The sequence below is a fragment of the Macaca thibetana genome, chromosome 8 (genome assembly GCF_024542745.1).
Source record: "Macaca thibetana thibetana isolate TM-01 chromosome 8, ASM2454274v1, whole genome shotgun sequence".
Classification (NCBI taxonomy): domain Eukaryota; kingdom Metazoa; phylum Chordata; class Mammalia; order Primates; family Cercopithecidae; genus Macaca; species Macaca thibetana.
Genome location: NC_065585.1, coordinates 86,216,418 through 86,230,808, shown reverse-complemented (window position 1 = coordinate 86,230,808; position 14,391 = coordinate 86,216,418). Strand labels below are relative to the sequence as shown.

General features: G+C 38.7%; 1 protein-coding gene across 2 annotated transcripts in view; it reads left to right on the top strand.

Moving 5' to 3' along the window:
- UBXN2B (UBX domain protein 2B) overlaps positions 1 to 12,330 on the top strand; it is a 38,992-nt gene extending 26,662 nt beyond the window's left edge. Inside the window, exons 6-8 of one of the 2 annotated variants that reach the window (XM_050802274.1) lie at positions 1 to 138; positions 6,481 to 6,642; positions 8,234 to 12,330. In XM_050802274.1, coding sequence (XP_050658231.1) covers positions 1 to 138; positions 6,481 to 6,642; positions 8,234 to 8,396 — 463 coding nt within the window. In that variant the 3' untranslated portion in view covers positions 8,397 to 12,330. Of the gene's footprint in view, positions 139 to 6,480; positions 6,643 to 8,233 lie in introns of those variants that run through there. The other variant, XM_050802275.1, reaches the window with a different exon arrangement.
- Positions 12,331 to 14,391: the final 2,061 nt, after the last annotated feature.

The window sequence follows — 14,391 nt, the reverse complement described above, 5'->3', positions numbered from 1 at the left end:
AGAGATTCCTCTGGAGCTTCAGCGCCTTGTTCATGGTGGCCAAGTGAATTTGGATATGGAGGATCATCAAGATCAAGAATACATAAAACCTAGATTGAGGTTCAAGGCTTTTAGTGGAGAAGGGCAAAAACTTGGAAGGTAAAAAATCCTAAAATGAGAAAAACACCTTTGTTGAACATGAATTTTTCTTTGAGAATAAGAAAAGCAAATGACCTATGAAGTAAAAGCAAAAATATGAACCATGCACATTAGATATATAAATCTGTTAATAGTGTTATATTATTATACCATTATATCATTATGATATTAATTGTGATATATTATAATTAATATTAATACTTAGATTGCAGTTACCATGTTCCTGGTCCTCTAAGCCCTATACATGTGTTAGTTAATCTTTACAACAGCTCTTTGATGTAGATACTGTTATTACTTCATTTTGTAGATGCAATAATTTGCCCAAGATTATTGAGCTAAGAAATGACTAGTTTGTGGGATTCAAACCCAGGCACTCTGACTTCAGAGTTTGTGCTTTTTACCACTATATTGTATGCCTCTTTCAGATTACCTGGTTTCAAAGGAGAGAATTGTAAAGGGTTGTTGATGAGATAAAATAATGGATACCTTACATCACAACTTAAGCATGCATGTCTGCCATCAGTAATGACCAAGCTTTTGCAGCAGGAGCAATGTGCTTAGCTTTGTGATTTTCAATAGTTTTTAAACAGCCAAACTCTTTTTTCAAGTCATGGAAGCCAAGTATGTAAAATCTGAGCTCCTCTGATTGTTGGTGAAGGAAGGCATTGTGTCTGAGACATTTCCGAAGAATCTTAGCACTGAAGAGCACAATTTAAAAACCAATGCACATGGCAGAATGTATGAGTGGTTTCCTTTAAGCCATGGCTTAATGTAATCTTAGAAATTGTAAAATATGTTGGTAAAAGTTACCCTCTACTTGTCCACACATTATTGCAGGTGATGTGGAATTGCCGCATTGGTGATGTTTCTGGTGTATGCTTTGGTACATCCTTTGCTTCTCTTCATGTGATTTCCTTCCCTTCCAAGCCCCCTTCAGTTTGCCTGGTACACACTGGTTGTCTATTCTCCCTTCATATTTCAAGATAGGAAAGAATTCAGTATTGCTTCTTTATACTTTGCTATCTCTAGTCTCCCTTTCTGTATTCTCTTCTGATAGAGACTGGTGCTGGGGACATAGAGGAAATACAGGAATTTATGTTGACCTGTTTTTCTTGGGACACAAACTCTTCAATTTTCATTCACAAGTTTACTTGGAAATTTTCTCCCTCATCTCTCTTTCCTACCAACACATGTCAGGCTTCTCTTTCTTTTTTTTTTTTTTTTTTTTTTTTTTGAGATGGGGTCTTGCTCTGTTGCCCAGACTGGAGTACAGTGGTGCAGTCATAGTTCACTGCAGACTTGACCTCCTGGGCTCAAGCAAGCTTCCTACCCCACTCTCCTGACTAGCTGGGACTACAGGCACTGCTGAGCCCAGCTAATTTTTTTTCATTTCTAGGTTTTGTAGAGACACGTGTCTTACAATTTGCCCAGGCTGGTCTTGAAGTCCTGGCCTCAAGCTGTTCTTCTGCTTTGGCCTGCCAAAGTGCCTGGGTTACAGGCTTCTGGCCAGGCTTCTCTCGAATTGTATAATACTATGTTTTTACTCCTCTTGTTGTGATCAACAGATATATATATATATATATACTTTTTAATTTTCTAGCACTTCCCATTTTTATTTGATATTTATTGAGATTATGATTTTTAATTAGAATGCGGATAAAATGCCTAGACATCTCTTTGCTATATATATATTCCTTCTCTGTTATTTAAATGTATGACCAAGAATTAATGTTAGACTGCACATCCTTGTTGGTAGACCTACAGTAAATCTAGACTTGGAATTGAAGAAGGTAGCATAAAGGGAAGGCAACTGAGAAGAGTCAGTGATTATTAAACTCATGAAAATAAGAATATTATCTGATGATAGTATCTCACAAAGGCCAGTCATTTTCCTTATAAAGCAAATAGAGAAAATAACAGAAAACAAAGGAGAGAAACTGATGGAAGAAAGTGACAGAGATCAGTGGTAATAATGCCATGTTAATTTACTAGCCATATTGATCAAGATTTTGATTATGGAAAACAGAATCTACTTGCCAGTAGTAATAGGTTTCTTAGAGGATCTTGTGTAGTTTATAGAAGAGACAAGCAAACCAAGCTTTCCTTAGCCAGGAGAAACAAACACCATAGAAGAGTGTTCCAGAGACAACACCTATGTCCCCCAGTCAGGTGCTCAGTGCCCATGGAACTACGGACTAGATACTAGAACATTCCATCATAGAAGAAATAAATGCTTCTACCACCTTAGTTACCAGAAGAGCTACAGACTTTCGACTTTGCAGTGCTTACTTCCACCAAACAAGTATATGTTTGTTTGCCTGGTGGAAGGGTAGAATCATGAAATCCTAGCTGCCAGAGAGTCTGAGAGATGTAATCTTTAGAATTTTCAGCTTCTAATAGAAGGAGATAGCATGATGATGTGAGCCTGTGTGTACACAAACCCAAATGTCGAATAAGCAAATGTATTCTAAAGTGAAGAATTACATAGAACATTTTATATTAAAAATTTACATTAAGAAAGATATTAAAAGTTCAATAATTAACCTTCATTTAGAAAGTAACTTTCTAAAATGGCTTGGTTCTCAAGAGTTCAAGACAATTATTTACCGAGCAGGAAATAAAAAGAAGCAAGTAAAACAGAAATGAAAATAATCTATTGTCTTCCATAGATGGCAGTCTGATTACACACAGAATGTTACATAGATGGAAACTAGATCTTTTTATGTGATATACAATTATGGTGGAAACCAAAATGCTGTAAAAATATTACATAGTACCCTCACATAATAGAAGAAGGCAAACCATAGGTGTAAAACTGCAAATTTGCAATTGTAGAACAAACTGTGTTATTGAATAAAAATTAGCTTGGTGAGCTAGAGTAGTGCCTAACAAGTAAAAGACCTACAAAATCACGGAGTCATTTTTAATAGGGAGGACTAGCAAGCAGGCATTCTTGGTAGGCTTTTGAGCTGGCGTGTATAATGATAAAAATCATGATTTAAAGCTGATCTCTCTGCACAACAGTCACTGCCTGTTTGTCCTACTGTTCTCTTCAAAAGATTTTGCTTAACACTCTCACTCACCTGAGATTTGTCTTCATCTGGGGCCCTAGACCCTGAGGGCTCTCTTCTCTAAAACTTCAAAGCCTTTCCTTATCCCAGCTCTTCAACAGCTGTGGCCTGACTGAAGCCTGACTGGGTCGTCAGCCAGTGCGGCTCAGTACTTCTGGGGACAGTCTCAGCTGTGCTGAGCAGGCAGTGCTGTACCTCGCCAGTCTCACAGGCCTGAGCTGCTTTCCTAAACCCCCTCCTTGACCCCTGCCACTCACTCTCAGCAAATCTCTTTGCCTCCAGCTTCACTGAGAAAATAGAACCTTACAGGAATTCACATTCTTATCGTGTTCCCCTCCAGCCTTCAAGCTTACTAATGATCATTTTCATTCTCCTCTCCCGCCATAAGTTTAAAGAAGAGGGTGTTTCTCCTCCTGTCTCAGGGAATTACAACCTACATCCTTTCCTGCCATTTGCCTGGAAACCTTGTTGTACCAATTAATTTCTCTTTTCTTTCTTAAAAAATTTTCTGGCCGGGCGCGGTGGCTCAAGCCTGTAATCCCAGCACTTTGGGAGGCCGAGACGGGCAGATCATGAGGTCAGGAGATCGAGACCATCCTGGCTAACAGGGTGAAACCCCGTCTCTACTAAAAAATACAAAAAGCTAGCCGGGCGAGGTGGCGGGCGCCTGTAGTCTCAGCTACTCGGGAGGCTGAGGCAGGAGAATGGCGTGAACCCGGGAGGCGGAGCTTGCAGTGAGCTGAGATCCGGCCACTGCACTCCAGCCTGGGCGACAGAGTGAGACTCCATCGCAAAAAAAAAAAAAATTTTCTTTTTAATGTAAAAGTTTTACTATGGCTTGATCAATTGAATGATACAGAGAAAGTTTTAAATAGCAAACAGATGTGATTTTGACAGCTAAATATTAGAATTAACATAACTCGCCTGGGCACAGTGGCTCACACCTGTAATCCCAGCATTTTGGGATGCCGAGGCGGGCAGATGACTTGAGATCAGGAATTCAAGACCAGCCTGGCCAACATGGCAAAACCCCATCTCTACTAAAAATACAAAAAAAGAAAAAGAAAAAAAAGGCCACATGTGGTGACAGGCACCTTTAATCACTCCCAGCTACTTGGGAGGCTGAGACAGGAGAATCACTTGGAACTCAGGAGGCAGAGGTTGCAGTGAGCTGAGATCACACAACTGCACTCCAGCCTGGGCAACCTAGCAACACTGCATCTCAGAAAAATAAAGTAAAATAACATTACTTTTTAGGCTGATTTTTTAATACCACACTACCAGCTTGTCCAGCTATCTATCTGTGTAGTTCTGAACATATCTTTTAGTCTCTCTGTGACTCAGTTTCTCTTGGATGAAATGATATGGTTGGCCTAAATTATGTTGAAAGTCCATCCGTTCCAGTTCTCAAATGTTATTATTCCATATACAATAGTTTCAATGTGACATACACACATTTTCTTACCTAGCTTCCCCATCCTGTATTTTCTGTTTTGAGAAAAAGCACACCTGGTCAGAATCTGCCTTAAACAGAAAGCAGTAGATTACGAAAACAACAGGGAGGCAACCTGATGTGTGGAAAGAGCCCAAGATAAACCTCAACTCTCTCCCTTACCAATAGGAATATTGGGGGTAACTTTTTTTTTTTCCCCAGAGTTGTTAGGATAATTATAATGCTAATAGCCAACTTTTAGTAGTGCCAACTATATAAAAGCACCATTTGAAGTGCTTATGTGTCCTCATTAACTTCATCTTTACAACACTGCTGCTGTTGTCTGTCAGGCACAATAAGGGTAAGTGACTTGCCTGGTGTCACAGAATAAGTGCAGAGTTGGGACTGAAACCAGGTAATCCAGCTCCAGGAACCATGCTGTTAACACTGCTTTCCAGGCTGATGTAAATGAAACAATGTATGTGGCAGATGTGGTAATGGTGGTAGTGACGATGATAATGTGTATACCTGGTTATCAGTGTGGCAGAGGTAAAGAGGTCCTTTGCATTCAGTGTCTCGTGTCTTTTCTCTTGTATTTTCATCCCCCTCGTGTAAGGAACACTGGACTCTTGGCCCTCAATTCCAAATTAAAAAGAAATTCCTTAATATCTGATCATTTATTGTAAGTCATAATTTTAACCTTTTGTATATTTTTATGTATCCTCAAATCAGTTCTAAAATTATCATCAGGAAATAGCTAAAGAAAGTGTCAGCAGTTAGTACCAGATAATTTTATCACTTTACTGTGTACTCTTGAAAGAGAAACTTTTTGAATGGGAGTAAGAGTCATGATGATTTAGATTGGACTAAAGCCCAAATGCTCATAGAACTTTTATACTAGTAATAATTAGATACATGTGTGTCTTTCTTCCAGAAGAAAATAATTTATAGGAAACCATCTAAATCTCAGTGTTCAAGAGAAAAAACTTGAAGGTTATCAAAAATCCCTTAAGATGACTGAGAAAATTGGGCTAAATTTCTTTTAATTATTTAACCCAAAAGAGCACTCCTCTATTTTTGACATTCACTTTTGGTATATACTGGCTGATCATCCTGCTCATGTTAGGAGGGCTAAGACAGCAATGCTAGGGTCACTAGTAACCAAGTTCAAATGGTAAGATGTTCTGTCAAGCTTCATTACGAATTTATTGTCATGTAATAACATTTTATTCCTCACTAGTACTTAGAAGTTATTTCTGTTTTGCAAAGCAGTGCTTGAATCAGATGTTTTTAAGTAATATTAGCCAAGTTTAAATTAAGTGAATTTAGTGCTGATAGTATGTACACAATAGCTGGCACCTATTGAAACACTGTGTTCTAGGCACAATATTAAGGACTTACTGGTATAATATACCTTCATAACATAGTATTATTCCCTCATTTTATAAATGATAGAACTGGATTCAAAATGATTGATGTACTTACTCAACTTCACACAATTGACGTAGCTGGGATGTGAAACCATGTCTGTCTGCTCTTAGTCATTCTTTGACACTAACTCAGAGTTGCTTATGTTTCTAAATAAAACTGGTTTGCTAAATGTGATGAAATTGCAAACAGTTAAATGAGGAAAGGATACAAAGTTAGGCTTTTAAGAGAGATTAGGTAAACCAAATAGGAATCATAGGATCCAAAATAACTTTAACATAATGAAAGAGGTTGAAAGAAGTATAGGAGACTCAAATGAAGCCATGTTCTAAGTGTTTATCTGCTTTCTTCAGTTTGTCATATTTTACATACTCAGATTTGTGTTCTAATTCTTTGATTCTTCTTTTTTAGTCTTACACCTGAAATAGTCAGTACACCTTCCTCTCCAGAAGAGGAGGATAAATCAATACTTAATGCAGTTGTTCTTATTGATGATTCAGTGCCAACAACAAAAATTCAAATCAGGTTAGCAGATGGGAGTCGTTTGATACAAAGATTCAATAGTACACACAGGTAAGCTTCTTTACCACCAGTGTCCTGTTTGCTGTTCTATACGCTGGGTTGCTTATCTAAGTAAACTGTATGTGACATGAGTAATGAAGAATATGATATTCTTTAGGTTTACTTTTGAAGTAACTTTTTGACAGAAGAAACATTCTTAAAAGGACAGTAGCTGTGTATAAGAAATGAAATATATGGTATTTAAACAGTCTCTATAAACTATCCAAATACTAATGTGATATCAGATATCATACAAAAATAAGAGCTACAGTTTTACGTTGTTACTAAAACTATATGAAGTAGAGTCAGATTTAATTTAACATAGTAAAACCTTTGGGGACTTTATTCATTTAAAAATTTGTGATAATTTTGATTGGGATTTTCTGTATAGCAAATACATAATATAAATGTATATTGTAAATCAAGTTTAATTGTACTATTTTCAAGAACTTCAGATAGTTTTAAATTTTTCTTTAATATTGATTTGTACATCAACATTGGATTTGTCCATTGAAGTAAGACCCTAAGAGGTATATTTATGATTTCGGTTGAATTACTGTGTTTATGTGAGAGTAATTTTTTAAAATTATTCCTACGACAACACATTTCATAGTTTTAAACTCACCTTGCCACAGGCCAATCATAGTTACCTTTTTCAGGTCCTATGCTGCTAACATATTTTATACTCTGAAAAAAGTAGGACCTGTACTTTTTTTTTTTGGAGGCAGAGTCTTACTCTGTCTCCCCGGAGTGCAGTGGTGGGATCTCAGTCCACTACAAACTCCGCCTTCCAGATTCAAGCAATTCTCATACCTCAACCTCCTGAGTAGCTGGGATTACAGGCAGCCACCACCATGCCCAGCTAATTTTTTCTAGTTTTAGTAGAGACGGGGTTTTCACCATGTTAGCCAGGCTAGTCTTGAACTCCTGGTCTCAAGTGATCCACCCACCTCATCCTCCCAAAGTGCTGGAATTACGGGTGTGAGCCATCGTGCCCAGCCGGACCTGCACTTTTAAAATAACATTAGTACACTTACTTTATGCATAACTTACCTGAAGATTGTTTCCATTTTACAGGAAAAGTAAATGTTAAGTACACACTAAAGTTACTTTACATTTTAACTGAAGCCTAAGATAAATCCTTCAATTGAAATACTATACATTAAAGAAAGTTACTGGCCGGGCGCGGTGGCTCAAGCCTGTAATCCCAGCACTTTGGGAGGCCGAGACGGGCGGATCATGAGGTCAGGAGATCGAGACCATCCTGGCTGACACAGTGAAACCCCGTCTCTACTAAAAAATACAAAAAACTAGCCGGGCGAGGTGGCGGGCGCCTGTAGTCCCAGATACTCGGGAGGCTGAGGCAGGAGAATGGCGTGAACCCGGGGTGTGGAGCTTGCAGTGAGCCGAGATCTGGCCACTGCACTCCAGCCTGGGCGGCAGAGCAAGACTCCGTCTCAAAAAAAAAAAAAAAAAAAAAAAGAAAGTTACAACACCTTTATATGAAGATTAAAATTTTGTGATTTTTATTATGATTCAATTTTAAGTTTACATGAAAATATGGTTTTTTATATTACAAATTTTTTTTTTCTCATTTCTTCAGGATCCTGGATGTCCGGAACTTTATTGTACAGTCTCGTCCTGAATTTGCGGCTCTTGACTTTATTCTTGTGACTTCATTTCCAAATAAAGAGCTAACAGATGAAAGCCTGACACTGCTAGAAGCAGATATTCTTAACACTGTGTTACTCCAGCAACTAAAATAATATTGTTCCTGTCCATGCAGTAGCATGTGGGAATAGATGATGTGCCATATTAATAAGAACAACACTTCCAGCACTAAAAACAACCAAATTATTTTTATTATTTTTACAGATAGATTTTGGTTTTATTGTTATTCTGTCTTCCAACCTGAATATAGACAAATTTGGATTAGGAATAGACCTTGAGATAAGTATGTTTGAGTTTTTAGTTGAAAGACTGGCTTTATGTTGATAGTTTTTGGATTTCTAGGCAAATCAGTTTGTTACATGCTTAGTGTTAATGTAACATTTGTTTGCAGAAAAGAATGAACAAAACCCCTTTTTGATAAATGCGTTTGGTAAAATTTGCACTGAAGTTTCTTGATGCAGCATTGACCAACAGCCATTAAGAAATCTTTTGATCAAATAACGTTGAAAATTTGTCTGTAATATATACTGAAACGTGTCTATTTTGATTTTGAAATTGTTTGATCATACAATAATTATTTCTCCTATTAAGATTTTACACATCCTTTTTACTTACTGATTTAGATATATTACTAGTATCAGAAACTACAGTTTTGCCTTGTATTTTACAGAATTATGACTGTTGCGAACTTAAACAGAAACACATAAAACGTCAGCAATTCTTTTTTTTGTTTTGTTTTTTGAGATGGAGTTTTGCTCTCGTTGCCCAGGCTGGAGTGCAATGGCATGATCTCCGCTCACCACAACCTCCACCTCCCAGGTTTAAAAGATTCTCCTGCCTCAGCCTCCCGAGTAGCTGGGATTACAGGCATGCGCCACCACGCCTGGCTAATTTTTGTAGCTTTAGTAGAGACGGGATTTCTCCGTGCTGGTCAGGCTGGTCTCAAACTCCCGACCTCAGGTGATACACACATCTCAGCCTCCCAAAGTGCTGGGATTACAGGCATGAGCCACCACGCCTAGCCTAAATGTCAGCAGTTCTTAAGAAGATATGGTAAACAGCAACAACATTTTAAAATCAAGTAATTACAGTTCCTCCCAGAGCTTGCCTTGATCACATTCATTTGTTCATTCAACACATTTTTCTAGGAAACTCACTATATACACTAAACACTATTCTTATGTGCTCAACCTAGAATGTCTTCTCCAGAACAAGACTAGTGTAGAAATATAGGAATGTAAGTTCTGTCGTATAGACTAGATCTAAAGAATTACCAGCATAAATGTTTACATTTCTGCTGAAGCCAGAAGCTTCTTCTTCCCAGACACCATTTCATCCTTAGTTATCACTCCTGGTTAGTTTTTCCATTGCCACCATAACAAGTTACAAAATGTGGCTTAAAATAGCACAAATTTATTATCTTAACAATTCTATAGGTTAGGAGTCCAAATGGGTTTCGCGGTGCTAAGATCAATTTGTTGGCAGGGTTGCATTCCTTTAGGAGGCTCTATAGGAGAATCATTTCCTTGTCGTTCCACCTTCTAGAGGACATCCGCATTCCTTGGCTTGTGGCCTCCTTCCATCTTAAAAACCAGCACTGTTTCATCTCTATGACCCTTCTGTTATCACATCTCTCTGACACCAGCCTGGAGAGGTTCTCTGCAGGACTAATGATTAAATTAGGCCCACTGGATAATCTAGGCTTATCTCCTCATCTTGAAATCCATAGTAACCTTAATTACGTCTGCAAAATCTCTTTTACCATCTAAGGTTACATATAGGTTTGGAGATTAGGACATTAACATTTTACGTAGAACATTATTCTTGCCTACTACAGTTCGCCCCCACCCCCAGCTCCACCCCTGTGTTAAAGATTCAGATTCATCACAAATTTACCTCACTCATAGGTGCTCAAAAGTCACAAACCATTATTACAGTATCAACTCTAAATCCAAAATCTTATCTGAGTCTCACCAACTCAAAAGTCTCAAATCTCACATTAAAGCCATCTAAATTAAGTTTGAGAGGATCAGGGTGTGATTTCTGGGGCATAATTCCTCTCCATCTGTGCACTTGTGAACCTAGAAAACAAGTTATCTGCTCCCAAGTATGCTGGCATGACAGGCATACAGTAACAGTTATACACATTCCTGTTCAAAAAGCAGAAATTTGGATGAAAAAAGGAGCCATGAGCAGCAATCAATTTACAAAACCAGCCAGGCATCCTCCTTTAAGTTTCAAGGTCTGGGAGTAATCTTCAGCTCACTGCTCAGTTCTCTGGGCTTGTGACTGTCTCAGAGTCATCTTTTTCACAAAAGGTAGCACACATTTGCAACTGTGTATCAGCTTCTCAGTTTCTTTTATATTCTCTACAGCTTTCTGTTAAAAATGGTGGTGCTTCTGCTGCTATAACATTGTCAGGAAACTTGTGGGTCTCTTACATATGTCATGGGGATGCACTCATTTAGATAGGAGGCTCCTCACATATCTTTCCTAGAAAATCCTCTCTCTATTTTTGGCTTTTTGTGAAATAGCTGAGAGGATCTATGATTCACACCCTTAATGTCTTCAAAGAGCCTTTTGTGTGACCTGATACTCAGACCTTTTGATGTTTCTGAAGTATTAGCAAAAGGTTATACAGCCATACCTTCATCACTTTCTCTAGAGAAGGCTGGCCTGACTAAATCTCTTAGTTTTAGTGGCTTTTGCCATTTGAACAGGCCACGAATTTCCCAAATCATCAAGTCCTTGTTTCTTTATATTTAACATTCTTCCCTTAATTTATCTACCTCCTTCCACATTTTACTATAATCAGCAAGAAGACAGCAGGCTGTACCTTCCACAGCTTGCTTGGAAATATCTTCGGCTAAATATTGAAGTCATCACTTAAAAGTTCTGCTTTACACATAACTGCAGGACACAATTCACCTTAGCTTTTTGCTGCTATGTAATGAGGACCCCTTTCCTCCAGTTTTCCAATAACATATTCTTCATTTTCTACCAACAGTCTATTCATGATGATTTAGATACTGTAGGGCAATTGAGGTATTGTCTATTATACTCCTTTCTTCCTTCAAGGCCGCCCTAGCATTAACATTCCATATTTCTACTAACAGTCTGTTTAAGGCAATTTAGCTTCTTTCTGGCATGCTCCTCAGAATTCTTCCAGCCTCTACCTACTGCCCAATTCCAGAGCCACTTTTCCATTTTTAGGTATTTGTTACAGCAGCACCCCAAGTACCTAAAAAAGTCTTTTATGCCTATTTCTCTGCCATATGACTTGAATATGCTACTAGATTTGGAATTCATCTTTCTCCAGGGTCATTACTGATTTTAAAGAGGTGAATTTACCTGTGCTAGGGTTTTGATACTGGGAGTGCTACCAGAACTACCACAGAATGAAAGTGGTGAGCCCACCACTGCAGAGAAGTTTTCTCAGAGCCATAATTGAGAGGAATTCTTCTCAAAATAAGCTCTACTCCTTTTCACTCATTGAAAACAACTTGCATAATGTAACAGCCAGCCCCATTTTAAAAAGATTACCAGGGGTAAAACAACTTTTTCATGGATCAAAATCATCTTCCGAAGAAAATGATTTCTTAAAAGAATTGAACATTGTAAATCAAAGGGCATTGTCCTGTTTTGGATTAACAAAACAGGAAAAACAACTAAACCTTGTAAAATTATTTGAAATTTTCTTGTTTTTATCATTTGAGTGCCTATAGATGCACATACAAAAACAACTGCCATTTTTGTATATAATAGTCTTCCAAAATAGAGATTTACATTAGGAGAGAATTAAACATCCAGGAGGGATGAACAGTATTTCATGTGTGCTATGTAGTGTTTTGCTTCATTGAGAGTCATTTTCATGAATTATTTTTACTACTGCAGTCATCTTAAATTTATAATCATCTCAAAAAAGATGTCACAATGAACAGACAACCATGTGTGAAGTCATTTTGCATGATGTATGTAATCAGAAAGTGTGAAATGTCTGCTTACTAATAAAGAGTGTTTTCACTGAAACTCATTGGAAAGGTTTTTCCAATTTTCTTTGATTTGTAGTTTTGAGTGGCTGAATAGATTGTTTTAACATGAATAACATTTCCTGTGGTTTAATTTCCCTTGGTGCACCTTTTTCAGGGACAGAGAAGGAACTGGTGAATTTCCTGTTACTGTTTCTGTTTTTATTCTACCCAAATAAAAAGGCTCAGCTGCTGCTTTTTTGCCACAATGAATTTCTGAAAACCTTGTCACCACTGTGAAAGGAAGGTACATCTTGGGACTCCAGAATCACTCAGCAAAGGGAAAAGTCAAGCTGGGAACTGCTTAGCGCACACCTGCCTCCTATTCATTCTATTCAGTTATCCCTCTGCTCACTGAGATAAAGGCCTGTCTGATTGCCTCCTTTGGAAAGGCTAATCAGAAACTCAAAAGAATGCAACCGTTTCTCTTATCTACCTATGCCCTGGAAGCCCTCTCCCACACTTCGAGTTGTCCTGCCTTTCTGTATTGATCCAGTGTTCACCTTACATGTATTAATTGATGTCTCGTGTCTCCCTAAAATGTCTAAAACCAAGCTGTGCCCCGACCACCTTGGGCTCATGTCATCAGGACCTGCTGAGGCTGTGTCACACTTGCACATCGTTAACCTGGGCAAAAGAAACTTCCTAAACTGAGACCTGTCTCAGGTATTTGGGGTTCATGCAACGTATATTGTTAAAAAGTGCATCACGTTGAAGTGGCCTTGTCTGGGGTGACACCCAAGGTTCGTTGTCTCACAGCCACAGAGATCAAAGATGCGGACACACAGAGTGAGGTGAAGAGCTGAAGTTTAATAGGCGAAAGTAAGAAGAGCTCTCTGCTGCCAAGAGAGGTCCTGGAAAGATTGGTTGCTGATCCGCAGTGAAATGCAGGGGGTTTTATAGATGAGTTAGTGGGGAGATAGTGTCTGATGTACATAGGGTGCAAACAACTGGTTAGGAACAGGTGTGCCATCTGCATAGCGTGTAAATCTCTAGCAGTCACCACCCCAATCTTTTATTATGCAGATAGGTTCTCTGCCTGGCTTCTCCATGTTGCCCATTTCTTTCTTACTGTACGCATGCTAACAAAAAAGGGAAGATGGAGTTTCCATGGTGAACCTGTCTGGCCCCCAGGTAACCCTTTTCTATTGGTGCAGCTGCAGGCATCCTCCCATGCAAGCCTCTAGCTTCCTTACCTATGTTTGCAGCTCGATCTTTCAGGCTGCTCTTTGTTAGAAAAGAAATGATTTCGGCGGGGCGGGATGGCTCACGCCTGTAATCCCAGCACTTTGGGAGGCCGAGGCGGGCAGATCACGGGGTCAGGAGATGGAGACCATTATGGCTAACACGGTGAAACCCCGTTTCTACTGAAAAATACAAAAAACTAGCCGGGCGTGGTGGCGGGTGCCTGTAGTCCCAGCTACTCTGGAGGCTGAGGCAGGAGAATGGTGTGAACCTGGGAGGCGGAGCTTGCAATGAGCAGAGATCGCCACTGCACTCCAGCCTGGGCGACAGAGCGAGACTCCGTCTCAAAAAAAAAAAAAAAAAAAAATGATTTCTAGGGCTGCTTTTTGTTAGAAGGGAAGTTCCATCGAGGACTCTTTTGCCCTCACTATCTGCTTAAATAATTTATTTCTATATCCTCTATTAGTGTTTGCCCCTTAAGAATGTCCCTGATCAATGATGTGAATGATGTATATGTGGCCAATATTGTCATGAGGGCTAATAATTTCTATAATCCTCTGTAAAGTTTTTAATTTAAGTATCTTTTAACTCAGTTTATAAAAAGAACCCTAGTGCACATGTGTAACCGTATGTGTGTGTGTGTGTTTTATAGCCCATGAAAATAGCATGTGTGTCCTAGCACTAATAACTAGTTCTAATCCACTTAGCTTAACAGTTTTGCCTCTTTGGAATTTATAGCTATGACCTGGGGAAAATGCTCTTTTAGAAAGTTTTAACTTGGTGATTCATTTTCCTTTAGATAAATGTTTTTATATAAAGCAGAGACATTCAGAATCATCCTTGGCAGTGGCTACCTAAAAATTCCCTTTGAGTCCTA